At 41.7% G+C, this 27,665-nt stretch overlaps 1 protein-coding gene across 1 annotated transcript; it reads right to left on the bottom strand.

The window, feature by feature from the left end:
- Nucleotides 1-287: 287 nt before the first annotated feature.
- LOC142652163 (1-aminocyclopropane-1-carboxylate synthase-like protein 1) lies at nucleotides 288-25,418 on the bottom strand. Its single transcript, XM_075827708.1, has 14 exons — nucleotides 25,308-25,418; nucleotides 24,902-24,961; nucleotides 22,445-22,515; nucleotides 21,900-21,969; nucleotides 14,866-14,932; nucleotides 13,718-13,815; nucleotides 11,870-11,947; nucleotides 9,709-9,809; nucleotides 8,733-8,816; nucleotides 7,179-7,224; nucleotides 6,935-7,076; nucleotides 3,550-3,692; nucleotides 1,524-1,677; nucleotides 288-676 (listed from the first exon to the last, which is right to left on the bottom strand). The coding sequence occupies exons 1-14, from the start codon at nucleotides 25,416-25,418 to the stop codon at nucleotides 609-611; spliced, it is 1,293 nt and encodes a 430-aa protein (XP_075683823.1). The 3' UTR covers nucleotides 288-608.
- Between the last annotated feature and the right edge of the window lie 2,247 nt (nucleotides 25,419-27,665).

Below are 27,665 nucleotides of genomic sequence, written 5' to 3'. Positions count from 1 at the left end.
ACAGTTGCACGGCTAGATACAGTTATCCGAGATGTGTCTTGTAACGAGCCGTACACCTGTGTGTCCATTACATGATCAGGGCTGATTTTTATCCACTGGGAGAAAGCAATGAAAGTTCCAATTGAATGACAGACAGCAAGCAGAAATCTCCAAAACCATAAGGAATCTATAAAGAAAGTATATTGGAAAATAGTACAATTATTAACTGAAATAGGAACACCCCTTTAATATTTACTACACAATTGCTGCCTAAAATAGTCAGAGCCGGGTTTTTATTCACATGGGAAAAAGATTCAGTTCCTTACCCTAGCCCTATCTAAATATCCTGGCAGATGCAGAGTATCTTGCTGGCGTCCAGGCCCCTCGGGGACCCACCGGGACCCGGACCAAAGGGCCCTTATATCCCGTCAGCCCCGCCCCTGCACAGCTACACCCCTGCTTAAAACAAGTACAAGAAGAGCCAGATAATCAAAACAATTCTGACCATAGCCGCTTGGGCATTATACATCAGTTCTGCCCATCTGACAAAAACAAACCATAGACAAAGTATATTTCTTTATCGAAGCCAAAAATTGGGTAAGGATAGCTAAATTAGAACTTGCTTTATATTATTTGGAATTACTTGTAATATTTAATTGTGGTCCGCATTGTAAAACCTTCTTCAGCTTTTCTAAACCTAAAAAAAAAAAGGGTAATAATTACAATAAATGATGGTCTTTTCTTTCCTCTTAAAGGGGTGATATTGAATTACAAAAACATGGCTGCTTTCTTCCAGAAACGGCACCGCACCTGTCTATGGGTTGTGTCTGATATTGAAGCTAAGCTCTATTGAAGTGAATAGGGATTAACTTCAATACCACAGACCGCCTGTGGACAGGTGTGGCACCATCTTTTCTAATCCTATACATTTAGTTTAAATAAGTATGGAAGAAGTAGAACCAAAATCCCACGCTTAGGTAAGTAAAAGGAACCAACGTTTCACTTTATTGGTATTGTATCAAATTTGTTAAAAACGAAGGAGTAATGGAGAATGTAACAGAGTACGAAGATGGGTGGAAGGGGGAAGGTCAAAATTGCCTTAGTTAATTTTGGCTACGCGTTTCTGACACGTCCTGTGTCCTTACTCATGCTTATTTAAATAAGTATGTAATACACAGCAGCAGTCTGATCATGGTCTGGGGCCCCAAGCATGGGCCCCTTACTAACCACTATAACTATGATATATGTGCAGGCTGTGGTAGGGAGTAACATTGGAAGGGCTGCCCCATAATCATGTAAAGAAAAAATTTATGCTTCAATAAATATTATTTAGCAAAAAAAAAAAAAGGTGATCCATTCGCTTTAAAGCAAAAGTGGGCCCTTTTTTAATAGATTATTAGAATATTAAATTCCATTTTCATTTTTTTTTTAACCAGAGTTTCCCCTTTAAATTACACGGAGAAGGAATCTTCAAGGTATGATCCGTTGTATCTCCTAGGTAAGGATCTGTGAATTGTCGCTAGTTGACAAGTTGATGTACTTACACACTTGTAAGATATGATCTGGGAGGGAGGTAGTCAGACGAAACCAGCCAGGCTCACAGCATTCAAAGGTTTTACCAGGAGTTATACAAAGTTTCTCAGAAATAAACCGTTGCCATAGTTCCATCTCTCCTTCAAATGTCTGTGATGGCAGAAACTAAATTTATGAGAAAAATCAAAGAAAATGTTTTAAAATGTTTTAAAAATGCATACTAAAATGGAAAAAGGAAAGCAAAGAAAATGAAAAAGAAATTAAAGACATGTAAAAGGGCAGAGAGAAAAAGAAAGTAGAAAATGAAAGAAAAGAAGAAAAGGAAAGAAAAGAAAAGAAAAAAAAAAAAGAAGGAAAGAAAGAAATAAAGAAAAGAAAGAAATAAAGAAAGAAAGAAAGAAAGAAAGAAATAAATAAAGGAAAGAAAGAAAGAAAGAAAGAAAGAAAGAAAGAAAAAGAAAGAAAGAAGGGAAAGAGGATAGAAAAGAAAGGAAAAAAGAGAAGGAAAGAAGGGGGGGGGGGAAAGAAGAAAAGGGAAGAAAAGAAGAAAGGAAAGAAAGAAATAAAGAAAAGAAAGAAAGAACGAAAAAGAAAGAAAAAAGGGAAAGAGGATAGAAAAGAAAGGAAAAAAGAGAAGGAAAGAAGGGAGAAAAAAGAAGAAAAGGGAAGAAAGGAAAGAAAAGCACAGAGAGAGATAAGAAAAGTAGGAAAGCAAAGGAGAAAAGGAAATAAACGTGAGGAAAGAAAAGACAAGGGAAGAAAAGAAGGGAAGGAAAGGAAAGAAAAGGAGCAAAAAGAAGAAAAGGAAAGGAGAGAAGGAAATGTAAGAAAGAAGAAAAGGATTGATATATTTAAAATCTTAGAGACACTTGCAAGAAGCCAGGGAAAATACAAAAATAAAGCCCACCACTAGCAATCACTGGGCTAAAATCCTTATCATTTCAATGATGTCACTTATTTCTATAACATGGAGTTGCAGTAACAGCTCATAAGCTCTGAACAAAGTACAGACACAGCAGATACACAGAGCACTTATGACTAAAGTTTTCCAAGTGCTAAAGGCAAGTCAGTATAATTAGAACATCTTTTCATCTATAGGGCACAAGGTCATCCAAAAGGACCCCAATAAAATACTATAATAGATCATTTGCATACGTGTTGTAAATTTTGCATGTTAAAGAGCCAAGTACCATTTTAATTTATTCCAATGCATCTAAAATAAAAAATAATTAAATGAAATAACTTGATGACAAATCTACCATATTGCATATACAGCTCTTACGCAGACCTATGTGTCTCCATAGTTACAGACTCCAAAGAATCCCTGTGCAGTCATACTCCTTTCTATCTGTCCTCTGCCTCTTGCAACCTACCGAATGTATGTTAGGAAGAAGTAGGGAAAAGATGGAAGGGAGTAACATATGACCGCAGGATCAGACTACACAGTGTTTGTTTGTAGTCTGTTTCCATGGAGACACATAGGTCTGCATAGGAGCTATAGACATACAATGTTAAGATATTTGTATTTAAGACTAAAAAGGTGATATACCCTTTAAGCTGATGCCAGAATGTTCATGTTAGGGTCTATCCATCTTATAGTTATCCCCTACGTTTTTCTTTTCCATAATTTTTAAAACGTAAAAGTTATTTGGCATAAAGCACAACTACTGAACTTTTCTAAAGTAGTCACTGTTGAAAAAAGTGTCATGGGGTTTGATATATATAATGCTAAATAAATGTACTGCATATTTTACACCTGAAAATTGGGTAAATGTCTCCAACTTAGGACCCCCCTATTAACCAGAGTGGCGAACTTCTGCAAGCAGCTTCTCTCGCTCTATTGGATTTGACTAGTCTATTTATTACATGGATGGATATTCATTTGAATGGCCGTCATGTTCACACTACATTTCTACAGTAGTTGCCGCCGGGGGAAATGTATAACCAGCCAGAGTACCGGCGTAATAACAGCTGATCGTCAGGATGACTTCAATAAAGAAAGGGTTTGTCATGTTGGCCCTGATTTTGTAGACATACCTTCCTGAAATCCGCCCAGACATACATCCCCGTGGACCGGTGGATCACTGGTATTCTAAGTTCCTCTAGCCCAGTAACAAGGGTCGTTTGAGAATTTCTGAGGAGTTCTTTATTGGTAGGAAAAAACACATTCTCCAACCAGTCTATAAAAATGAAGAGTTTTAGACCTTTAACCACTTGTAACAGGTTATACAATATTCTGACTTTTTGTATATCCAAGTATCTATCCTTACCGCTTGAGGCCTAACATTGTTTCCCTGTGCCATGTTTAACCCCAACATATACTGTGCAAAATTTTTAGGCAGTTTTGGAAAAATGCTGCAAAGTAAGAATGCTTTAAAAAAAAAAAAAAGAAGTGTTAAAACAGTTTTTTTTTATCAATCAACAAAATGTAAAGTGAATGAACAGAAGAGAAATCTAAATCAAATCAATATTTGGTGTGACCACCCTTTGCCTTCAAAACAGCATCAGTTCTTATTGGTACAATTGCACATTCTTGAAAGAACCTGGCAGGGAGGTTGTTCCAAACATCTTGTAGAACTAAGCACAGATCGTCTGCGGACGTCGCTTCCACAAATCCTTCTGTCTCTTCATGTAATCCCAGACAGACTCGATGATGTTGAGATCAGGGCTCACTTCCAGGGCTCCTAGTTTTTCTTTACACTGAAGATAGATCTTAATGCCAATGGCTGTATGTTTGGGGTCGTTGTCCTACTGCAGAATACATTTAGAGCCAATCAGATGCCTCCCTGATGGTATTGCATGATGGATAAGTATCTGCCGGTATTTCCCATCATTGAGGACACCATTAATCCTGACCAAATCCCTAACTCCATTTGCTGAAACGTAGCCCCAAACTTGTAAGGACCCTCCACCGTGCTTCACTGCTGCTTGTGGACACTCATTATTGTACCGCTCTCCAGGACCCTCTACCATGCTTCACTGCTGCCTGCAGACACTCATAATTGTACCGCTCTCCAGGACCCTCCACCATGCTTCACTGCTGCCTGCAGACACTCATTATTGTACCGCTCTCCAGGACCCTCCACCATGCTTCACTGCTGCCTGCAGACACTCAATATTGTACCGCTCTCCAGGACCCTCCACCATTCTTCACTGCTGCCTGCGGACACTTATTATTGTACCGCTCGCTAGTCCTTTGGTGAAAAAACTGCCTTCTGTTGCAGCCAAATATTTCACATCATGACTCCTCAGTCCAGAGCACCTACTGTCATTCTACTGCACCCTATTCCTATGTTTTTGTGCATAGTGGAGTTGCTTTGGCTGGTTTCCATGTCGTACGTATAGATTTTTGCCCGCAATCATTCAATGAAGACCGCTTCTGGCCAGACTTCTCTGAACAGTAGATAGGTGTACCTGGGTCCCACAGGATTCTGCCAATTCTGAGCTGATGGCACTGCTGGATATTTTCCGATTTAGAAGAGAAGTAAGCATGATGTGTCTTTGATCTGCAGCACAAAGTTTCCTTGGCTGACCACTGCATCTACTGTTCTCAACGTTGCCCGTTTCCTTGTGCTTCTTCAAAAGAGCTTGAACAGCACAGAAAAAAACCCAGTCTGATTTGAAATCTTTTCCTGGGAGAGATCTTGCTGATGCAGTATAACTACCTTGTGTATCTTGTTGCTGTGCTCAGTCTTGCCATGGTGGACCTGTGACATGAAACGGTCTTCCGCAATCTCACCTTTGTAGCAGAGTTTGGCTGTTTCTCACCCAGTTTTGTGTCTCCTACATAGCTGTTTCTGTTACAGTTAATGACTGTTTCAATCTACATATGAAAATGATGATCATTATCACCTGTTTGATATAATTGGTTAATCATACACCTGAATATAATCCTTATCCATGACGTTGTGCAAGTGTACCCAGAAGAATTGATGCTGTTTTAAAGGTAAAGGGTGGTCACACCAAATATTGATTGGATTTAGATTTCTCTTCTGTTCATTAACTTTGTATTTTGTTAATCGATCAAAAAAAAAATATTAACACTTCTAATTTTTAAAGCATTGTTACTTTGCAGCATTTTTCCACAACTGCAAAAAGCCTTTGCACAGTACTGTACCTCCGACGGAAGGCTGCAACGTATCTAACTCTATAGGCCAGTGTTTCCCAATGAGGGTTTCTTGGAATCTGGTCAAGGGTTCCTCAGAAGAAAGCAGTAGGAAGAGCTGTTACTTTCACGGTAGGAATGGACAACTTTCATCCTGTTAAAAGATCCTTGGCAAAACAGTCAACAAATCTGGGCCACAATAAAACCTTTGCAAAAATTACACAATGATATACCATAATTACACCAAGCAAGAAATGGAAGCAGCGGTTCCGAGGCAGTACCAAAAAATTTCAGAGATTCTTCCATAGCAATAGGGTTCCTCCATGGCCAGGGTTGAGAATCACTGGGATACGGCGCCTGAAACAGACCTGGCCCCCTCTCACCCCCCAGGTAGATGCTTCTTGATGCTCTGCCTGTGGATTCCGGCCCTCGGGAAGCTCTTGACATCACTGTTTATATATGGAGCTTCCTCAGGGCCGGAGTCCCCGGACAGAGCGCTTCCAGATGCTTGAGTCCCCAGCTGCTTTTTATCTCCATCCCAGGAAGCTACGTCAGGGGAGCTTCCCTGAGGTAAATTACTGGGACTACCCTAGGGCAGATTAAATGCAGCCCAGGACAAGGAAAAAAATCAGCCAGAGACGAGCGGGCAGCCTGCAGCCCTGTGCAGTAAGCTTCAGTGACAATACTGTCCATATATGCACAGTTACATGACTGGAGCTTCTCGACGTATACGTTTACCGTATACCTATAACAGATGCCATACAGTGACATTCGTCACACTTAGGCTTCATGTTAGAAAAAAGTATACCGCACGCTATTTGATTTTTTTGCCGGATCTCGCAGGATGGAAAAGCGTAGGCCAAAAGAACACTCATCTTTTCTTACAACTCTACATCGTGCTGTTCCTCTGATACAGTATTGGTCATGCGGAAATGTATAAATAAATTGACAACTGGGGTAAGTGATATGTTGTAAGGCTGGAATCACACGGGACGCAAATGTTGGGGTTTTTTCCGTGCGGAAAATCTGCAGCGGATTACAGACTGTGGATTTGAACAAAATTTATTCACATGCTGCTGAACATTTTCTGGACAGAAATTAGAGCATGCTGTGGATTTTCAAATCTGTAGCATGCTCCTTCTGTTCTGGATGTTCACTGCGTATTTCAGTTTTTTCAATGTAGAAGAGGTGACATACGCAAAAATTCCATTCCGTGTAAATCCAGACAGGTACAGCAATGGTCAAAAGACTTTTCTTCTGCTGGCCCTGGATTCCAGGCCTTTAGGGAGATCTTTGTGAACACCACTGATGACTAACCTCTGTCCTGGAGGAACTGATAGGCCATGTGCTGGGTGGGTCCTGAACATTGGTGGAAAGTTGCCATACGACTCATGGAATTGACGACGTGCTTGTTTTCTGTATAAAGTATCCCTATTCGGAGTCCATTCATTCCAAAATCCTACAAGTAAATCATAAACAGAGAACCCCCACAGTTAAAAAAACATACACGTAAAAAGGATCTCTTAGCACAGACGGGTTCACACTAGTCTACAGACTTTACCTTGCTAAGTCCCCATATAAAGTGAGTTCTCTCTGGATCTGGGAGACTAAATATAAACATAAAATAGTCAAAGGGAAAAAAATATTAAGAAAATAATTCCAAGATTTACAGACACCGGATTAGTCTCTGGCTTCAGGAGTGAAAAATGGGAACAGGAGACGAGTGAAGATGGGTCTCTTGGCAATATTTTATGATAGGTTATCGGTGGGGGTCCGACAGTGCAGTGGCATACTCAAAGCACAGGGGGCCCTATAAAAAGCCCTTTGCTCAGTAGTAAAAATTAAACTATATGTGGCTATCAGATTCAAACCTTCACACAATCTATGTTTATATCTTATCCTACAACGACTGCGTGTGATCACAGATCCATTATATGTATAGTCTAGAGATAAGAAAAACTTTTTGGCCGTCCAGTTAAAATTCATGTCTAAAAAAATCAACCAACGAAATGCAAATAATAAATATAGATTTTGGAGCTTCGTACCCTGGAGCTTTCAAGGAATTTTCCAGTTTGTCAATAAAGCTTAATCATTGTACTATAAAAAGTTCTGCAACTTTCTTATAAACTTTGTGTTCGGTTCATTCATCCAAAACTTTCAAACAAAAAGCAAAACCGGCCTGCAGCAAATTTTTGTATCCTGACATTCTGTGTCGTCTCCAAGCACTCCTAGCAATGCGAAATACAGGCTGCGTATGAAGTGCCAGCTACATGCCCCCGATATACAGTGCAGCAATATGCCCCTGTGAGTGCCAGACACATGTCCCCCATATACAGTGCAGCTACATGCCCCCGATATACAGTGCAGCAATATGCCCCTGTGAGTGCCAGACACATGTCCCCCATATACAGTGCAGCTACATGCCCCCCATATACAGTGCAGCTACATGCCCCTGTGAATGCCAGACACATGTCCCCCATATACAGTGCAGCTACATGCCCCTGTGAATGCCAGACACATGTCCCCCATATACAGTGCAGCTACATGCCCTTAAGTGTGAGCCAAATGTCTTTCTACAGAAAGTGCAGCCATTTACCCCCTATATAAGTGCCTGCCACATGCCGTACCACTCTGTTACCCAGGCTCACTGCGTGTTACAATAAATTGGTTATAGAAGAGAAGATTGGTGACTGTATATATTGTTTTTGACCAATGAGTACCATAACCAACAGACCCAAAAAGAGTTAGGGTAGGCTATGTTCACATGGCGGATTGTCATGTGGATTTCAGTGCAAGTATGAAAACCACCGACATTAAGCGTCCCATGGATTTTAATGCAAAACTGCTCAGCGAATTGAAAACCGCATTGCTTTAAAAATAAAGTGACATGTCAACTGTTGACGCGGTTTCTGCGCGTATTTCGTGGAAAATACTGCATCGTGTAGCCACACGCAGATTAGCGCTATTGAATGGGGCCAATCTTACGTGTAGATCCATGGCAGTTTTAACTGCAAAACTGGGTCAGCCGCAAATTCTCATCCAAATCCATCTCAGATTTTTCCCAGTGTGAGATCCACCGTGTGAAGTTAGCCTTTGACATCTGGACAATACTTACTCATGGAAGGAAAGGACGCTAGTAAACTCAGTATCCATAACTGACAGCATGTAAATTTCATCCAAAATCACGTGCAATTTGTACCTATAGACAAATAAAAATAAGAGCATGTACAATAAGAGCGAATACAACTTGCACTAAATTCTACTGCATCTGTGCACCAATTTTGTGCATTTGTAACCTGAGATTTTTTTCAATAAGTGTTCCCATGTCTGAGATGATTGGCCTCCCTGCCTTGCCAGGCTTATGTATTGAAGGAAGCGTGTAGAATTTTCAGATTCTGGGATTCTCAGGTATCAAGTCCAAAAGTTGTGTAGACTGTAAACTGTTTTGTTTAGTGACAATTAATTACCAAGGAAATAACACTTCTGTACACAAGGTGGCGCTCTCACTCCTTCACAAATCTACCCTAATGTTTTATACACAGACAAAATTGTCTAAGATCAAATCTAATGAAAAGGTTCCCCAAAAAAAAGAATTAGTACAAAATTTAATTCCATTTTCAAAGAGCACAAATAAATGAAATAATAAATCTGGAAAAAGTTAAATATTAATTTATGAAAAAATATTATATAGTTCATTCCAAATTGTGATGCAGGTCTAAGGCACAGGAGAGGCAGAAGAAGGTGCACTGTGCAGCAGCATGCATGTCACAGGCAGTAAGCAAATCACAGCCCACTGCACTGAGGGGCAGAGATAATTGGTTGGCAATAGTGAAACATCATTTACAAGAAACAGAAAGAACCCTGTGTGAGGTTCAGTGACCACAGCAGAATGGACAGGGCTAAGTTGTCACCCAGTTCAATGATGGGTTGTTGCAACGCAATGGCTGGGGCACATTCTGCCTGATATTTTATTACTCAGAAACCTACAAGAGACAGCAGTGACATTGGACATCATAATTACCAGAGAAAATTCACATTGGAAACTGATGGTTTTCACCGGAGTTCCCTTTTAAGATTCACATAGCTCATACCTGCTGGCAAATTCTAGACATTCTTTGATTAAATGAAGGGGGTAGACTTCTCCTAAAGGATTTTGGGGATTTGTAAGGATTAATGCTGTGACCCTGATGCCCTGGAAAAAGACAATACAAAGAATCATATTACATACCAAAACAATGCAGATCACACTACAAGCAAGGTATGTTTGTAGTCTGTAACCATGGAGACACATAAGTCTGCATAAGAGCTGTAGACACAATGGTAGGATATTTTTATTCAAGACTATTTGAAAAGTTACTACTTTTTTAGCATTGGATCAATAAAATTTGGTTGCAAAAGTGACATATCCTTTACATCTATCTTATGATGGAACAGCTTTACAGGCCAAGTACAGTGTGGTTATATAAGAATGCAATGGGGAGGGAGGGGAGACCCTTCCATGAAATGCATTATTCATGAAGCCTATGATATTGAATGTTAAAGTGTAGCTAAATGTTTGAAAAACTTCTGACATGTCATAGTGACATGTCAGAAGTTTGGATTGGTGGGTGTCCGAGCACTGAGACCCCCACTAATGGCTAGAACGAAGCGGCTGAAGCGCTCATGTGAATGGTCAGCCGCTTCGTGTCTATTCGGCTTTTTCTGGAAAGCCGATGTATCGGAGTACGGGCTCATAGACTTTCTATTGAGTCTGCACACCAATACATTGATTTCCGGAAAAAGCCGAACAGACACGAAGCGGCTGAGCGCTCACACGAGTTCTTCAGCTGCTTCGTTCTAGAGATTGGTGGGGGTCTCAGTGCTCGGACCCCCACCAATCCAAACTTCTGACATGTCACTATGACAGAAGTTTGTCAAATGTTTAGCTACACTTTAAAGGCTATCGACACCTTTGCTATGGAAACAAAATGTTTTACATATATTAGTCACCTGGAATTAAAAAAGTTGCACTAAGTTTCAGGCTGCAATCTCCATTCATTATAAGACCCCCTGATATTCAGCTTACAACCTGCTCCTAGTTTCAAAATTTTCTCATGTGGACATGTCCCTCTCAGCAATACATGCTGGCTATGAGCTCTGTGTGTCCAGAATGCTCCTGTTTCCACATGTTCTCATGTATCAGCACAGCTTCATTCCTGTACTGCTTTCCCCTTCTACAGCCTATGAGGGATAACTTGTCCTCTGTGCTGACAGACACTGATGCTGAGGACGGTGAGATTCCCCCTCCCCCTCTGCTTTCCTCATATTCTGACAGCTTGTGTGATTTGCCATTCCTGAACACTTGGATGCTTTCCCTCCTCTCCACACACTGATCTGCCATGTACACTAATATGTATCTCTAACACTGCAAAAAGGAAGGGGGAGAGCAGAGAGGGCCGCCACAGACACCAACAGTGTGCAGTCAGATCTATGTCAGAAGCAGCAGGACAACCAGCTAGGTGAAGGAATAGACTTGAAACAAGTCACCCCAATGGCCACAACTTAAAAAGCAACTTAATATATTTTATTCAAATTACTTATATTATTTACAGTCAATAATAAGAAGTCTTTTTGTATTTTGGTTGTTTTTATGTGATGCATCTGGAGTGTTTTGGGATTAAATACATATTACGCATAAAATTCTAGGTGTCTTTAGTTAGCACTGTAGCTATGATTAAGGACTGTTACTAGCCAGAAACATGTAAGCATGAGTGCACTCTCTCTCTCTCTCTCGGATATCTGTTGTTTTTAATATTTAGCTAAAATAAAAAAATTCCGTTTTTAACTGGAGAAGTTTTTTGTTACATCTAAGAATCCTAGATCACCGTCCTGTACTGCCGAGCACCTCCTGCCCAGCGTTTGTGAACAGTGGCGTGGATGACATTTGGGTGAGATGATCTTTTATTATTTGTTTTGTGCTTAGCTTTCTAATATACTGTATGTTTCAAGTTTATTCATTTTCAACATCTCTGAATGTTGTCAGTGAACAGACGCATTCCTGTTTACATCCATAGGTTGAAAACTGACCTAATACTTCACACACCTGAGGGTTTCTTACAAGTGTGTGCAAGCCACTGAGCTACATACATCTGTAGTACAAATCTCTCTCCTGCCCTACGTGTTTGCTACAATGTATCAGTACAGGAAAATATATCAGTCTGGATTCTATACTGTTTAGCTCACATCAAAACAAAACATAAATACAGATTTCACCTTCTGTTTTCCCTTCTCCATTCCTTCTTCTAACTTCTGCATCGTTAACTCAAAGGGATGACCATTATTTTCTGTTACCTTTAAAAATATATTACATATAGGAATGACGAGATAGTAAACTCATACTGAAATTACCTAAACTATTCATGCATGACTATACTGAACAGTAAAGGACAAGGACAACGTGTACCCCCATATTGGTTCCTTGACCTACAACATGGCAAAACACTACAAGGAGAACATCTACAACTTATAAAGATGGGGAAACTCAGATATTATAGAGCCCTACACGGGAAACATTTAATGGATTTGTAAGGACAAGACCATGTGCAATACCAATGTGATCCTCATAGGTCCTACCTAGAAATTATCCATCATGACATTAATTAGTATTAATCAGTACTTAGGAAAGAGTTCACATAGTCAAACAAGACCAAGGACCAAGAATCTCCACCTTTTAACACCATGTGTTTGTAGGTTCAATATTCTGTGCTCATAAATTTCCTTATATATCGTTAAAGCCGTCTAAAATCTCTTTTTCTGAAAGAGATGCAAAGCCCCAGCTTAGACAGAGTTAAATGATAAAACTCTGGCAACCTGCAGCCACCACTAGAGGGAGCTTTGGAGCTTACTGCATACAGTGTTATTATAGAGTGCCATGTATAGATGTATGCACTAAGCTCCCCAAAGTGGTGGCTGCATGGCAGACAGCATTTTATCATTAAACTATAGGTCTATGCAAGGGCTGAAAAAATAACAGAGCTCAATCTGCTATAAAGATTTATTAAGAGATTAATCAATGTAGAAATTTGGACTTATTTAGATAAGAATGATGTTTAATGGTGGATATTCATCTTAAAGAGGCTCTGTCACCAGATTTTGCAACCCCTATCTGCTATTGCAGCAGATAGGCGCTGCAATGTAGATTACAGTAACGTTTTTATTTTTAAAAAACGAGCATTTTTGGCCAAGTTATGACCATTTTTGTAGTTATGCAAATGAGGCTTGCAAAAGTCCAAGTGGGTGTGTTTAAAAGTAAAAGTCCAAGTGGGCGTGTATTATGTCCGTACATCGGGGCGTTTTTACTACTTTTACTAGCTGGGCATTCTGATGAGAAGTATCATCCACTTATCTTCAGAACGCCCAGCTTCTGGCAGTGCAGATCTGTGACGTCACTCACAGGTCCTGCATCGTGTCAGACGAGCGAGGACACATCGGCACCAGAGGCTACAGTTGATTCTGCAGCAGCATCAGCGTTTGCAGGTAAGTAGCTACATCGACTTACCTGCTAACGCCTGATGCTGCTGCAGAATCAACTGTAGCCTCTGGTGCGGATGTGGCCGTCACGATGCAGGACCTGTGAGTGACGTCACAGATCTGCACTGTCAGAAGCTGGGCGTTCTGAAGATAAGTGGATGATACTTCTCATCTGAACGCCCAGCCAGTAAAAGTATTAAAAACGCCCCGATGTACGCACATAATACACGCCCACTTGGACTTTTACTTTTAAACACACCCACTTGGACTTTTGCAAGCCTCATTTGCATAACTACAAAAATGGTCATAACTTGGCCAAAAATGCTCGTTTTTTAAAAATAAAAACGTTACTGTAATCTACATTGCAGCGCCGATCTGCTGCAATAGCAGATAGGGGTTGCAAAATCTGGTGACAGAGCCTCTTTAAAGGATATTTGCCACCACAAACTGATGGCATATTGATAGGATAGGCCATAAATGTTTAACCGATGGGATTCAACTACTGGGACCCCCATCCAATCCTGAGAATACTTGTATAATGAGTCTATAATTTTTATGCAATGATCAGGTGTATACAATGAAATGTCAGACCTGGCTGTTCAGGGGGACATATACAGGCTGTAAACCAGAATATGCTCCAGTGTATAGGGCTATCCTGGAATAGTAGGGTGTAGGAGTCAAGAATCCATCTGTAAAGAGATAGTAATATTTTGAGGAAGTGTTACATAAACTTTAAGGTATGAAATACAATCCATATCTGTTATAATACATGAATACATATTAATAGGGATGATCTCCAGGACTCCTGACAGAGCAGGCAAACCTCCAATAAATGCTGCTGGAAGACACCACTAGGGGGAGCTTCTGGCTTATGATATGTATTTATAATACAACATGTCAACTGACTAAATATTTATGCAGTTAGCTCCCTCTAGTGGTGGCTGCAGGCAGCTATAATTTTGACATTTAAAAGGTTTTTCCCACTGACAAAATTTATTACCGATCCATAGGAAACCCTTACTTCCAAAGGAAAACTTGTGCTGGCACTAGTATGATCTGAAGTTTTATTATAGTCACAAAAAACATTATCCACACTGGTTGTCAGGGGGCACTCTGCTGGCACCGGTTGACATGAAGCTGGAGATATATATATATATATATATATACATACACACACACACACACACACACACAAGTTTATACATATGATCCACAACAGACTCACATCTCGGGAGCAGAAAATACAGTATTTTCTGGTGAGATTCTGATCAGCCAGTGTGAATAAAACAAGACATAATAAAACCGAGGGCTACCTGACTGTTGGCCTGTTGAACGAAATTAATCTGCCCAGTAATAGGGGTTTTAGCTGATTGGTGGGAAGAGTACATGATCAACTGATTGGTTGGGTTATTTGAGCGGGAAATCAAGCACAAATGATTGGTTGGGGCACTAAATGACATAATAAGGTAAGACACAAAGAGATCACTTCAGCTGAGGGGAATGGAGGACAACCAAAGCTTCTATCAGCGTTTATAGCATAGACCTACATTACATGTATATAAGTGGTGAACTGAAACTGCCGCACCAACTCCCACTGCACGTACTAGAAGCCCTCCATTGGTGGCTTATACATAATGATATTTCCAGAAGAAAACCATTATCATTACATGTATGGGTCCCATATACAACATTCACCCCATTTACTGATAACTCCATAATCAATGAGTTTATATGTTTACCTCCTGGATTACAAATCACGGCAGAGAGAGCGCACAATATCGAGGAGCATCCGTTCATGATGATTATCTATATGCAGGAGCCAACAGACAAACACAATAGCTAGATCAATACATGACCTCTTATTTAGAAAAATATATGTTTATTAATTATTAACCCCTTAAGGACCGGGCCATTTTGCACGTTAATGACCAAGGATTATTTTTTGTTTTTTCACGGTCGCATTCCAAGAGTCGTAACTGTTTTTTCATTCCGTTGACATAGCCGTATAAGGGCTTGTTTTTTGCGAGACGAGTTGTATTTTGTAATTGTACCATTTTTAGATGCTTATAATATATTGATTAACTTTTATTAACTTTATTTTAGGAGAGAATTGAAAATAAGCAGCTATTCCAGCATTAATTTTCACGGTATAAATTTACGCCGTTTACTATGCAGCGTAAATAACATGTTACCTTTATTCTATGGGTCGGCACGATTACGGGGATACCAAATGTGTAAAGGTTTTATATGTTTTTCCTACGTTTGCACAATAAAAAGCCTTTTAGAAAAAATTACTTGTTTTTGCATCGCCGCGTTCCAAGAGCCGTAATTTTTTATTTTTCCGTCAATGTGGCCGTATGGGGGCTTGATTTTTGCGGGCCAATGTGTAGTTTTCATTAGTACTATTTTGGGGTACATAGGACTTATAGATTAACTTTTATTTCATTTTTTTATGGGGGGAATGGGAGAAGAGAGAATTTTGCCGTTGTTTTTTGCGTTTTTTTTGGACGCCGTTCATCCGGCGGTTTAATTAATGTGTTCATTTTATTGGTCAAGTTGGTACAAAAACGGGGATACCATATATGTGTATGTGTTATTTGTTTTGACACTTTTACTAAATAAAACCACTTTTTGGGCAAAAAAAGTAGTTTTATTTGATTTTGACTGTAATTTTTTTTTTTTCACAAACTTTATTTAACTGATTTACATTTTTTTTTTAGTCCCACCAGGGGACTTCACTATGCGATCTGCTGATCGCATATATAATGCTTTGGTATACTTAGTATACCAAAGCATTATTGCCTGTCAGTGTAAAACTGACAGGCAACCTATTAGGCCATGCCTCTGGCACGGCATAATAGGCATACAGCCAGTGCAGGCCTGGGGGTCTTTGATAGACATCCGGCTGCCATGGCAACCCGTTGGCAGCCTGAGATCGCATTTGCGGGCCGCCGATGGGTGACAGAGGGAGCTCCCTCCCTCTGTCAATAGATTTAAATGCCGTGGTCGCTATTGACTGCGGCATTTAATGGGTTAAACGGCTGACATTGAAGATTTCTTCAATCTCAGCAGTTGCAGCGGGAGCCCAGCTGTCAGTCACAGCCGGGCTCCCGCGGCGATCGCGCGGCCACAGCTTCTGTGCCCGCGCGATCTCCATCACGTACATGCACGTGGGAATGCGCGAACAGGCTGCATTCCCCGACGTGCATGTACGTGAAAATGCGGGAAGGGGTTAAAGGGGTTTTCCTGTCCCAAAAAAAATGTATGGCCTATCCTCAGGATAGGCCATCAATATGTGATCGGTCAGGGTCCGACTCCCGGCACTTGTAGCGGCGGTTCACAGTCTTACTGCCTTCTCCCATTGTCGGCGGTTCATAGTGTGAGCAGTAGAAATAAAGAGGAAGCAGCTCTAGTACGAGTGCTGCGGCCCCTTCAAAACAACTGATCGGCAGTGGTGCCAAGAGTCAGAGCCTGACCGATCACATATTGATGGCCTATGATGAGGATAGGCCATCAATTTTTGGGGACTGGAAAATCCCTTTAAGTTTACATGTGTCCTTTTTATATGTTTGGTACAGTCAGATCACCCCCAAAAAGTAGCAAAAAAATAAAAAAAGAGTGAAGGCACTCTGGTAATAGAACCGGTGGTATATCCAAACAATTTCCCTACTTGTTAGAAGAGTCCCTTGACTAAAAGTTGATCACAACGTGACCCCCAGCGATCAGCTGTAATCTGTGGAGAAACCTGGCAGTAAGTGTTAAATTTCCCTGCAGCGCCACCACATGAGTAATTAAGGATTACACATTGCCCATTCATTCCAATGGGTTGTCTGTGTAATGCTGGACAAGACAGGTCCCCCACAGCGAGAGACATGCTTTGTAACTGCTCTCTCCTCTGGCCAAGAGATGAGGATCCTGAACAGGGGACCACCTCAGTTACCTCAGACAGTGGCGTAACTACCGCTGTAGCAGCCGTAGCGGCTGCTACGGGGCCTGCGTGCCGTCTGCCCCACCTTGCCCGGTGGCGCCGCAAGCAGCTGTCATGGCTGTTTCAGCGGTAGCGACGCCACTACGGGTCCTGCGCCTCCCGACCTCTAACATTTATGGGCCGGGCAGCACGGGCCCCCTCATGCCACATGGCGTCGCTAGCACCGGAGGGTGCCCCGATGCTAGCGACAGCCACATTCACTTGTATCTGTGTCCTCTGGACGTAGATACAAATGAATATTATAGGCTACTGCTGCCTCTCTGAGGGGTCGGCAGCGCCACTGAAACCAGCCGCCGCCACCCCCTCTTGCACTTATTTTACCTGCGTCTATAATACGCAGATACGATTACATGGATTTGCGCTGAATGGACAGCCATTCAGCACCTTACAATGACGCTGATTGGCAGGGTATAATGACTTGCCCCACCAATCAGCGCCTTTCAACGACGCTTGCGGTGCGATGACATCATCGCGCCGCTTCTATTGTTGAAAGACGCTGATTGATGGGGCAAGTCATTCTGCCCTGCCAATCAGCACCTTTCAACGACGCTAGCGGCGCGATGATGTCATCACACCGCTTGTGTTGTTCAGCACCAGGAGACCTGCTCAGGAGAGAGCAGATCTGCATTGCCACCGGACGGCGCGGGAACGGGATCATGTGAGTATGTAAAGTTTTTTTTTTTGTTTTTTTCTAATAAAACTGTGAGTGGCATTATCTACAGGGGGGGTTTATATGGGAATGTGGAGCACTATATACAGTAGGAGCTATATGTAGGGCACTATGTACAGGAGTGGGCTATATGTGGGACACTATATATACAGGTGTGGGCTATATGTGGAGCACTATAGGAGGAGCTATTTGTAGGGCACTATCTACAGGGGTGGGCTATATCTGGGACACTATATACAGGGGTGGGTTACCTGTGGGGCACCATCTACAGGGGGGGCTGTATGTAGGGTACTGTCTACAGGGGTGAGCTATATGTAGGACACTATATATAGGGGGAGCTATATGTGAGGCACTATCTACAGAGGTGGGCAATACGTGGAGCACTATCTATAGGGGGAGCTATATGTAGGGCAGCACGGTGGCTCAGTGGTTAGCACTATAACCTTGCAGCTCTGGAGTCCATATGTGAGCACTATGTACAGGGGGCTGTATGTGGGGCACTATCTACAGGGCTTCTATGTAGGGCACTATCTACAGTGGCTCTATTGGGGTCACTATCTACAGGGGGGCTATGGGTGCACAGTGTGTGTGTGTGTGTGTGTGTGTGTGTGTGTGTGTGGGACACAGTGTATGGTACTATTATAATTAGAGGTGCAGTGTAAGTTTTAAAAGTGAGAAGCTGAAGACATCTGAGCGGAAGCTGCAGAAATGGGTTGTGGCCAGGAGAAGTCATCATAGAGGTCTGGACCGGATGGAAAAGAAAAGAGAACAAGAACTAGAATCTGAGACGCCACCGGTGCGTAACTTAATGTAAATGTTTATTCTGCCTCTAATCAGTAATGTAGTCACTGTATGATCTGCAGCGAGATGATGGATGGTTTGATTATGATATGATTTTTTTTTTTTGTGAAACAGCATCTCCCAGCATATCCTCACCATTGTTCGAGCCATGCTGGGAGCTGTAGTTTTACGCCTTACAAACCTATACGGCAGTGGTTGCACTAAATTGAGTTGTACTGGTGCTGTATATATGTACTGAGCTTGGTTCTGGGGCTGTAAATATGTACTGAGCTTTGTTCTGGTGCTGTATATCTGTACTGAGCTCGGTTCTGGTGCTGTATTTATGTACAGAGCTTAGTTCTGGTATTGTATATATGTATTGAGCTTTGTTCTGGTGCTGTATATAAGTATTGAGCTTGGTTCTGGTGCTGTATATATATGTATTGAGCCTTGTTCTGGTGTTGTATATATGTATGAGCTTGGTTGTGGTACTGTATATATGTCAGAGTTTGGTTCTGGAGCTGTAATTATATAGGATATATTTCTAATAACAAAATTACAGGGCAGATGGAATTGTTTTCAATTCATTGTATATTTAATGGGAACCTGTCTGGTAGTTTTAACCCCTTGAAGTGCTACCATGCGGTAATACATGACCTGACAATATTTCCAAACATTCCCTTGTATGTTTTTTTCAGATGCAGCAAAATCTATAAAATCAACTTTTAAAACGGCGCACACTATATGCTAATTACTCATTAAAGGGTCATGGGGCGGTGCCTCTATCCTGAAGAGTCAGAGTCCTGCCTCTAAAACCACCTTTCCATGTTTAATTGACATCCCCCTGGCTGATACAACTTTCTCGGATGCGCCATTTGAGGAGGCTGGTAGTGATGTAGAACAGCCAGGGGGATGTCAATTAAAATGTGGGTGGCGCCATTTCCATTTTTGCCTCAGGCAGCAGAAACACTAGTATCGGTCCTGAGGCTGCAGGCCACTTTAGGCCTGCAGCCTATAAGGTGCTGGGAAGACTCTCTGCGCAGGCCGGCATGATGAGGTCACTGCATCACGCTGGTCTGCTCATGTTTCCCGACCGGAGACTGTGCAGTGCTCCGTCCCCCGCAAGAACTGGGCAACGCAAGTACAATATATATATATATATATTTTAATTTTTTTTTTTGGGCAGGCTGTGTGCCACTATATACAAGGGGGGGAGCCGGGTGGAACTATATACAAGGGGGGAGCAGGGTGGCACTATATACAGGGGAGGGAGCAAGGTGGCACTATATACAAGGGGGGAGCAGGGTGGCACTATATACATGGGGGCTGCGTGGAACTATACACACAGGGGGCTGTGTGGCACTATATACTAAGGGGGCTGTATGGCACTATATACTAAGGGGGCTGTATGGCACTATTTACAAGGGGAGGGCTGTGGTGCTATCTACAGGGGGCTGTGTGTGGGACTATCTACTAAAGAGGGGCTGTGTGCCACTATCAACTAAGGGGGGCTGTGTGGAACCATATACAATGGAGGAGGGATGTGGGGCACTATATACAAGGGAAGGGGGCCGTCTGGCACTATATACAGGGGAACTGTATGGCGCTATTTACAGGGGGTGCTTTATGGCTATATCTACAAGGGGCTGTATGGCACTATCTACAAGGGGGAGGTGGGCGTGCTATCTACAAGTGAGGTGTGACACTGACTACAGGGCTGTATAGCACTGTCTACAGGGGGGCTGTATGGCATAATCTACAGGGGGCACTATCTATAAAGGGGGCTGTGTGTGGCACCTAGGGGGGGGGGCAGTCAAAAGTTTGCTATGGGGCCCAGTCTTTCCTAGTTACGCCCCTGACCTCAGAATACCTTTAATAGGGAACATGGAAATGGGTTCTCTAAACAAGACATCACCTTTGATTCATGGAAAACAAGGCAACTATCAATATTTTGTCAATTTCCAGACATGAACATAGAGCAGTGGTTCCCAAAATTTTTATCATAAGAGGACTCTTGGGAAGATTTTTGCCATTCCGGGAAACCCTACCAATAGAAATGTTAAAAAAAAAGAAGAGCTTGTAACTACTGCAAAGCAATTCAAAGTAGAAAACACAAATTTTTACCTAAATTGCACACCTACTGTAGCTCCCCAAATAACACACAAAAAAAAAAGACATAACAATGCCACACGGAGCAAGGAGACAATTTAGCTGCATGTAAACATATGGTTCAGATCACAAGGTCATGCATTATGCACTGAATACATGACCCACAGCAACATTCAAATATGACTATAACAACTCCCACAATGCACCCTCAGTCTAGAGAGTGATAGTGAATCATGGGGGTTGTTATAATCAGGTTACTTGCTGTGTAGGGCGCTCAAATGTGCAGGGGCTGGGTTAGATTGTCGGCAGGAGGCTGGATAGGGCCACCCTTAGGGGTGTGCAACCTGTGAGGTCGCCACTTCTGAAGGAGAGCCCACAAGTTGCCTGGCACCTGAGGTTTATGACCACCACAACTCTTATCATTAATAGTATAGCAGTATTATTTAAACATTGTACAGAACTGATATTAGATTACTTTATGTATATTGGTATAATTTGGGCACTGTATGTTGGTATAATTTGGGCACTGTATGTTGGTATAATTTGGGCACTGTATGTTGGTATAATTTGGGCACTGTATGTTGGTATAATTTGAGCACTGTATGTTGGTATAATTTGAGCACTGTATGTTGGTATAATTTGGGCACTGTATGTTGGTATAATTTGAGCACTGTATGTTGGTATAATTTGAGCACTGTATGTTGGTATAATTTGGGCACTGTATGTTGGTATAATTTGAGCACTGTATGTTGGTATAATTTGAGCACTGTATGTTGGTATAATTTGAGCACTGTATGTTGGTATAATTTGAGCACTGCATTGTGATATTTACTTAGGCTTTGTGTGGCACTGTACAATATATTATTTATGCAGTGTATGGTGGTTGCGGCATTGTGATGCACGGTTATTTAGGCAACTATAGGCACTGATATCTCGGCACCATACTGTATGGAGTTTACAATAAGTGGTGGGGCAGGTGCCAAAAGAAGGTATCGCAGAGGACGCCATTCAACACCTGAGGCTGCTGTAGTGTGCCTAAGTAGGTATTGGCATGTGTGGTCATGTGTCATGCATTTTAACCGAGGGGGCCTCTTGTTTAGTGCCCGAGTCCCTATTAGCGGCCACGGCAAAAGCCACAATCAGTTCACGTTCGGACAGTGCAGTTGCTTCGAAACCCCGGTTGGGAAACAGTAACACAGAGTATGGGGGGGGGTCGGGAATCTTACATTATTTGGATTCAGTGGGACTGGAGAACGACAATAGTCTGTAAGAAAACGTGCTGCTTCTTCTCGGAGGCTGTAATACACAGATAAAGTGCTATTCTAGAAGCCGCCATAGTTATGAACACAGCATTGCTTAATAAAGAATATTACATATATATGAAGCTTTTTGCCATATTCAGGGTCTCTCCACAATTTAGACAACTAAAGTTCTCAGTTATGGGTCCTATAGCTCTGCTTAGCCTAATCTTCCCAGTTCATGAATATAATTCTAGCTGCTATAACTACTGATACTTACACAGGCAGAGAAGACGGTGGTGTAACTCTGTATAACAATGCAGATTTGTTTGTGGTAAACTGGGTGACAACCCGTAAGGGCCATATAATAGCTGCCATTCGTGGTTGTCACCAGGTAAAAAAAAAAGCAAGCAAACTCAAGAGAGCAGAAATAAGGACATTTCCTCCGTTCTTTTCTGGTTTATCGTACACTACATTATCTATCCGTAATGCCCAGGATGCACACAAAGTGTAGCTGATGCTGGTTTTCTTACCTTCGAATGCCCGCTAGGTTATTATATCCCAACAGCGAAGAATCCAGATAGTTCATATCAGGCCTAGTAAGCTGGCACATCAAGATAAGACAAGACATTGTCACTAGCATAGTCTTATGTAAGGTGACATAGAAGGAAACAACATATCCATGTGGGGAATCATTGTGTGTAGTGTAAGCATTATATGGCAATATCACCAAATTTCATTGATCGTAGTGTTTAGTAGCTGAGAACCGTATGGAGCTTTGCAATTCCTATTTGGTTGGCGATCAGGGATGGGAGAGAATTTTTTAAAGGGGTATTTCAACGACGGTCAAGTGACCGTAAACATAAGGACAATAGTGGTGTTTGTTAAAGGGGTTGTCCACAATCTCTTTGTGTTCAAAGAGTTCTTCAATGATTAGCTGCTCATAGGAGGTTCGGACCCCCAGTGATCAGCTGTAATCTGTGAGGGAACAGAGTATTCAATTTCCCTGCAGCGCCGCCACAGGAGAAATTAAGCATTACACAGTGCCCATTTAGATCCATAAGTTGTCCGTGTAATGCATGGAGAGATGCTTTTTTTTGGCTTCGACTTGGCTAATAGAGGAGTGTCCTGAATTGACGGTCTCAGAATTAACTACTTGAGTATTTAAAAATGTTTTATCTACGGCAGACATCCATTTTACAAAGACGGAAAGCCTAGTACAACATTGCTATGGTGGCCATCCACAGCCTGATACAAATATACCCATCATATTACATAGTTGAAAGCAGTAAGATACATACAGTGGGGTAAAAACGTTTAGTATGATGAGGCATATATATGCAAATCCGCCATTTTTTCTTGTTGTGACGCCCAAAATCCACCAATGTGCATAAGGAATGTGTGTGAAGTTGCACTCTCATTGTTACATAAACCAATTTTATTGCTAACAAAGTGTATTTGGCTTACAATTTTTGTTTTAATCGTACATGAAAATTTTAGAATTCTGTATAAACCCTGCAGATATCGGGTCCCACAAATAACAACAGAACATTGCGCACCCAATAATTGGTGCAATCTCCCTTTTGCTTTATCACCTCCTTAACCCAGTTTGACACGGAGTCAACAAGATTTTTAATCACTTGAGGGGAGATTTCACGGTACCACACACCAATGATGGTCTCCATCAGTTTTGTTGGGTTGTCGTATCTGGTTTCCTTCCCATTTCTGACAAACCCAACGCACAGCCGCACGCGCAGGCAGTAGTGAACAGACGCTGGGGCAGATTTATGAAAACTGACAGAAAAACGGTCTTTAACCCCTTAACGCATTATCACGTAACTGTACGTGGTAAGGGTTAAGGGGAAGTATGGAGCGACCTCATGGGCTGAGCTCGCTCCATACACAGCGGGTGACGGCTGTGTTACACAGCCGACACCTCACTGCAACGGGCGGAATCAAAGTTCACTTTGATTCCACCTGTTTAACACCTTAAATGCCGTGGTAAATCGTGACCGCGGCATTTAAAGTGTTAGAATTTAGGGGGGTGCCCCCTCTAACAAGCCCCCCCCCCTCGCAGCACGTTCAGCCTGTAACAATGGTTGTTATGTCAGCCTGGGGTCCAAACAAAGGCCCCCAGGTCCGCCATCTTTGTACTTCTAGGAAGTTCTGCCTCCCGCAGGGCTTCAAAGGAGTGTGTCGGAATCACAATATACTGCAATACATTAGTATTGCAGTATAACATGCAAGCGATCCAAAGATCGCTGCTTCAAGTCCCCTAGGGGGACTAATAAGTAAAAGTAAAAAAACGTTAAATTGTTTTTTTTATGTTCCAAAAAAATAAAATATTAAAAGTTCCAAAAAAAACCTTTTCACATTTTTTTCCCTAAATCAATGTTAAAAAAAAATAAAAGTTTACATAACTGGTATCGCTGCGTCTGTAAAAGTCTGAACTATCACAATATAGCATTGTTTAAGCCGCTTGGTGAATGCTTTAAAAAAAATATATATATAAAACACGCAAATTGCTGTTTTTTGGTCACCTTAGCGCTCCGAAAAATTAAATAAAAAATGACAAAAAAGTCGCATATGCCCCAAAGTTTTCTCTTCCATGCCCTTTCCAAGACAATTGGGCCAATTCTGCAACCTTTGCTTAATAAGAACGCAGTATATCTGGAGAGGGGAGTCCTGCACAAGTTTTTGTCACCTAGTAGCCAAACGGATGAAACTAGGACTGGGCCCCCTTTCTCCAGGGGCCCTATAGCAGCAGTATTGTCTGTCTCAATAAACATACATCTTTGGTTGGAAGATAAAGCTCTTCTGATGATTGGGAGCAATTTATATAACAAAAAAAGAAGTGTCAGCCCCCATACACCAGGAGTGACACATCAGACTTTATATGCGCACCGTAATAATTGCAAACTAAACGGTGTGTTTATATAAAGGGCAGCATTCTGGACATCAAAAACTTGCGGTCCCTCAGGACTACTCACCCTTTCTTTCAGCAAATCAAAACAGACCTTGTTTTCAGTGACTCCAACATTGACAAACCCCTAAAAAAAAAAAAAAAAAGGAAAAAATCGTATCAGAGCATTATTGGTCTGGACTTGAAGCCCACCCCTATGGCAGCCTCCCGACTGCCCGATACACGTACATGCTTGGATCGGCCGAGTGTGCTTATTTATTTCAATACGGAGAGAGAGAGATAAGCTACTGCTGGACATCTCTGACAACGCTTATCTCTCTGGGAACTTTAATGGATTCGGAAAAACATCAGAATTAGTAGAAAATACACAACACCATAGAATTTTTAGGCAGAATTTTCTTAAAAAACGTTTTCCTAATGCAGGGGTAGAATCCCCGTCCCACAACATGGTCGGCCGGAGTTTGGACACTTACCTGAGGGTTACACTGTTGGTCATATGGATCCTGTAGAAACATGCCCAGGGCCTGTTCCAATAGGTCAGTTTGAGAGACAATTTTTGCTCCTCTTACTGAAAGATTTTCCATGTTACCTGCTCTTCTCCAGAATCACCTGAAATGCTCCGCAGAACAAAATCTGATCTTAAAAGCCTTAACATTTTGCATACATGTGTTTAACTGCAAACATAACGCATAACATTATACTAAATACTGCAAATCTATTCAGACCTATATACCTCCAAGGTGCATCCATCTACATCAGATATTTATACATTCTTAAAAAAAAGGAGAGCTCACTAAGCTGTCAGGAAGCGCCAAGGCACTTCTGGATTCTCCACTCACGTTGGAGGAATTGGAAGAAGCGGTCAAACAGATGGCTAATGATAAGGCACCTGGGGCGGACGGGCTACCAGTTGAAATATATAAAAAATACTCTGAGGTGCTCTTGCCCAAATTATTAGAAGTATTTCATTATTCATTGGATTGTGGTTCTTTGCCGGCTTCTATGCAAGAAGCCATTATTGTGGTCTTGCCAAAACCCGGGAAAGATCCTCAATTAGCTGATTCTTATCGACCGATTTCATTATTAACATCTGACGTTAAGATTCTGGCAAAGGCATTAGCTCTGCGGTTGAATGGTGTTATTTCTACCATTATACACCCGGATCAGACCGGTTTTATGGCTGCTAGGTCGACAGCCATGAATTTGAGACGTTTATTTTTAAATCTTCAGCTCAGGGCAGACAATGTAGGCGAAAGAGCCATTTTTTCACTGGACGCTGCCAAAGCGTTTGACAGTGTGGAATGGCAATATCTTTGGTGCACCTTGGAGGCTATGGGTTTTGGACCATCTTTTATAGCATGGATTAAGGTCCTGTATTCTTGCCCTACAGACATAATACAGGCAAATGGAGGATTGTCTCCCCGGTTTGCTCTTGAAAGAGGGACTAGACAGGGTTGCCCATTATCGCCCCTCCTGTTTGCCGTGGCAGTAGAGCCCTTGGCAGCGCGTATACGTCTATCTGATGATATTAAGGGCTTCTTGTATGGCTCGGTGCAAGAAAAGGTAGCGCTTTATGCAGATGATCTGCTTCTATACTTGGGGGATATGGGTGGCTCTCTGGCAGAAACAATATCCCTAATTGAGAAATTTGGGGCATTGTATGGGTTTAAAATAAATTGGGATAAATCCCATCTGCTCCCTGTGGATTCAATGTGCTCTATACCAGGGGTGCATGGGGTACCTGTAGGATGCGTTAAAAATCTTAAATATTTAGGGATCAAGATCTCGACCTCCCCTTCTGAATATGTTGCTCTCAATTTGCAACCCCTTCTGGTCAAATTTAAAATGAAAATAGTGGCTAGGTGTAAATTATATCTGACAGTTGTGGGTAGGGTCAATCTTATTAAGATGATCCTAATGCCACAATTATTGTATATTTTACATAACTCCCCTGTATGGATCTCATTACGCAATTTTTATTATATTAATGCACTTTTTAGGGACCTAATATGGCGGAAGGGTCGCTCAAGAATTAGATTAGAAATTCTACAGCGCGCAAAGCATGACGGCGGTCTGGCCCTACCCAACCCTTGGATATATTTTCTTGCCTCCCAATGTCAGCACTTTAAGGGGTGGGGGGAAATTATATCAAAGGGATCCAATGGATCGATTCTACAGGCACAGTTTGGACCATCTGTTTTATTCTCAGTATTGGAGGCAGGTCACTCTATGTTGGCGGGCAGGAATACGCCCACATATACACTAATGCGTAAAGTATGGGATAAAGTCCGAGCTATTAGAGATATGGGGGTTTGCACAATTTTTACACCTTTATGGGGGAATAAGACACTTCCGGAATTCTTCTCTCTTGAAGGATTTGAGGGTTGGAAAGCAAGAGGCATCCTTTATGTCTCACAATTGCTCCAGGAGGATATATTTAAAACTTATCAACAGATCCAAGAGGAGTTTGAATTACCTCGAAATTCCCTCTATCAATACTTACAGATAAGACATGCTTTTGATGCCCAGAAGAAGGCGGTGGATTTGGCAATACACACAGATGGGCTGTTGTCTGTTTTACATACCGGGAGTGTTACATCGGGGGTTATTTCACATATTTATCAGTTGTTGATCAGTACATTTTTTGATAAATAACCCCTGATGGCTTCTAAAAAATGGGAAAGAGATATGGGTCCCATCTCTGAAGAACAATGGATAGATATTATGAACGCAGTTCCGAATACTTCTCTTAGTGAGACTGGGCGCCTTTCTCAATTATATATTATCCATAGAGTATACAGGACTCCTAAATTTATTTTTCATATTGGGGT

The sequence above is a fragment of the Rhinoderma darwinii genome, chromosome 5 (genome assembly GCF_050947455.1).
Source record: "Rhinoderma darwinii isolate aRhiDar2 chromosome 5, aRhiDar2.hap1, whole genome shotgun sequence".
Taxonomy (NCBI): domain Eukaryota; kingdom Metazoa; phylum Chordata; class Amphibia; order Anura; family Rhinodermatidae; genus Rhinoderma; species Rhinoderma darwinii.
Note: the sequence above shows the minus strand (reverse complement) of the source record. Positions and strands in the feature narration are given on the sequence as shown.

Bases quoted from the DNA above. Each gene is read 5' to 3' on its own strand.
- LOC142652163 (XM_075827708.1), bottom strand. From the start codon at position 25,418: ATGGAAAATCTTTCAGTAAGAGGAGCAAAAATTGTCTCTCAAACTGAC. The intron at 7,077-7,178 runs GTAAAGTCTGTA...ATTTACTTGTAG, and splicing joins TTATATGGGGACTTAGCAAG to GATTTTGGAATGAATGGACT. The intron at 3,693-6,934 runs GTTAGTCATCAG...TCATTTTTATAG, and splicing joins TCAGTTCCTCCAGGACAGAG to ACTGGTTGGAGAATGTGTTT.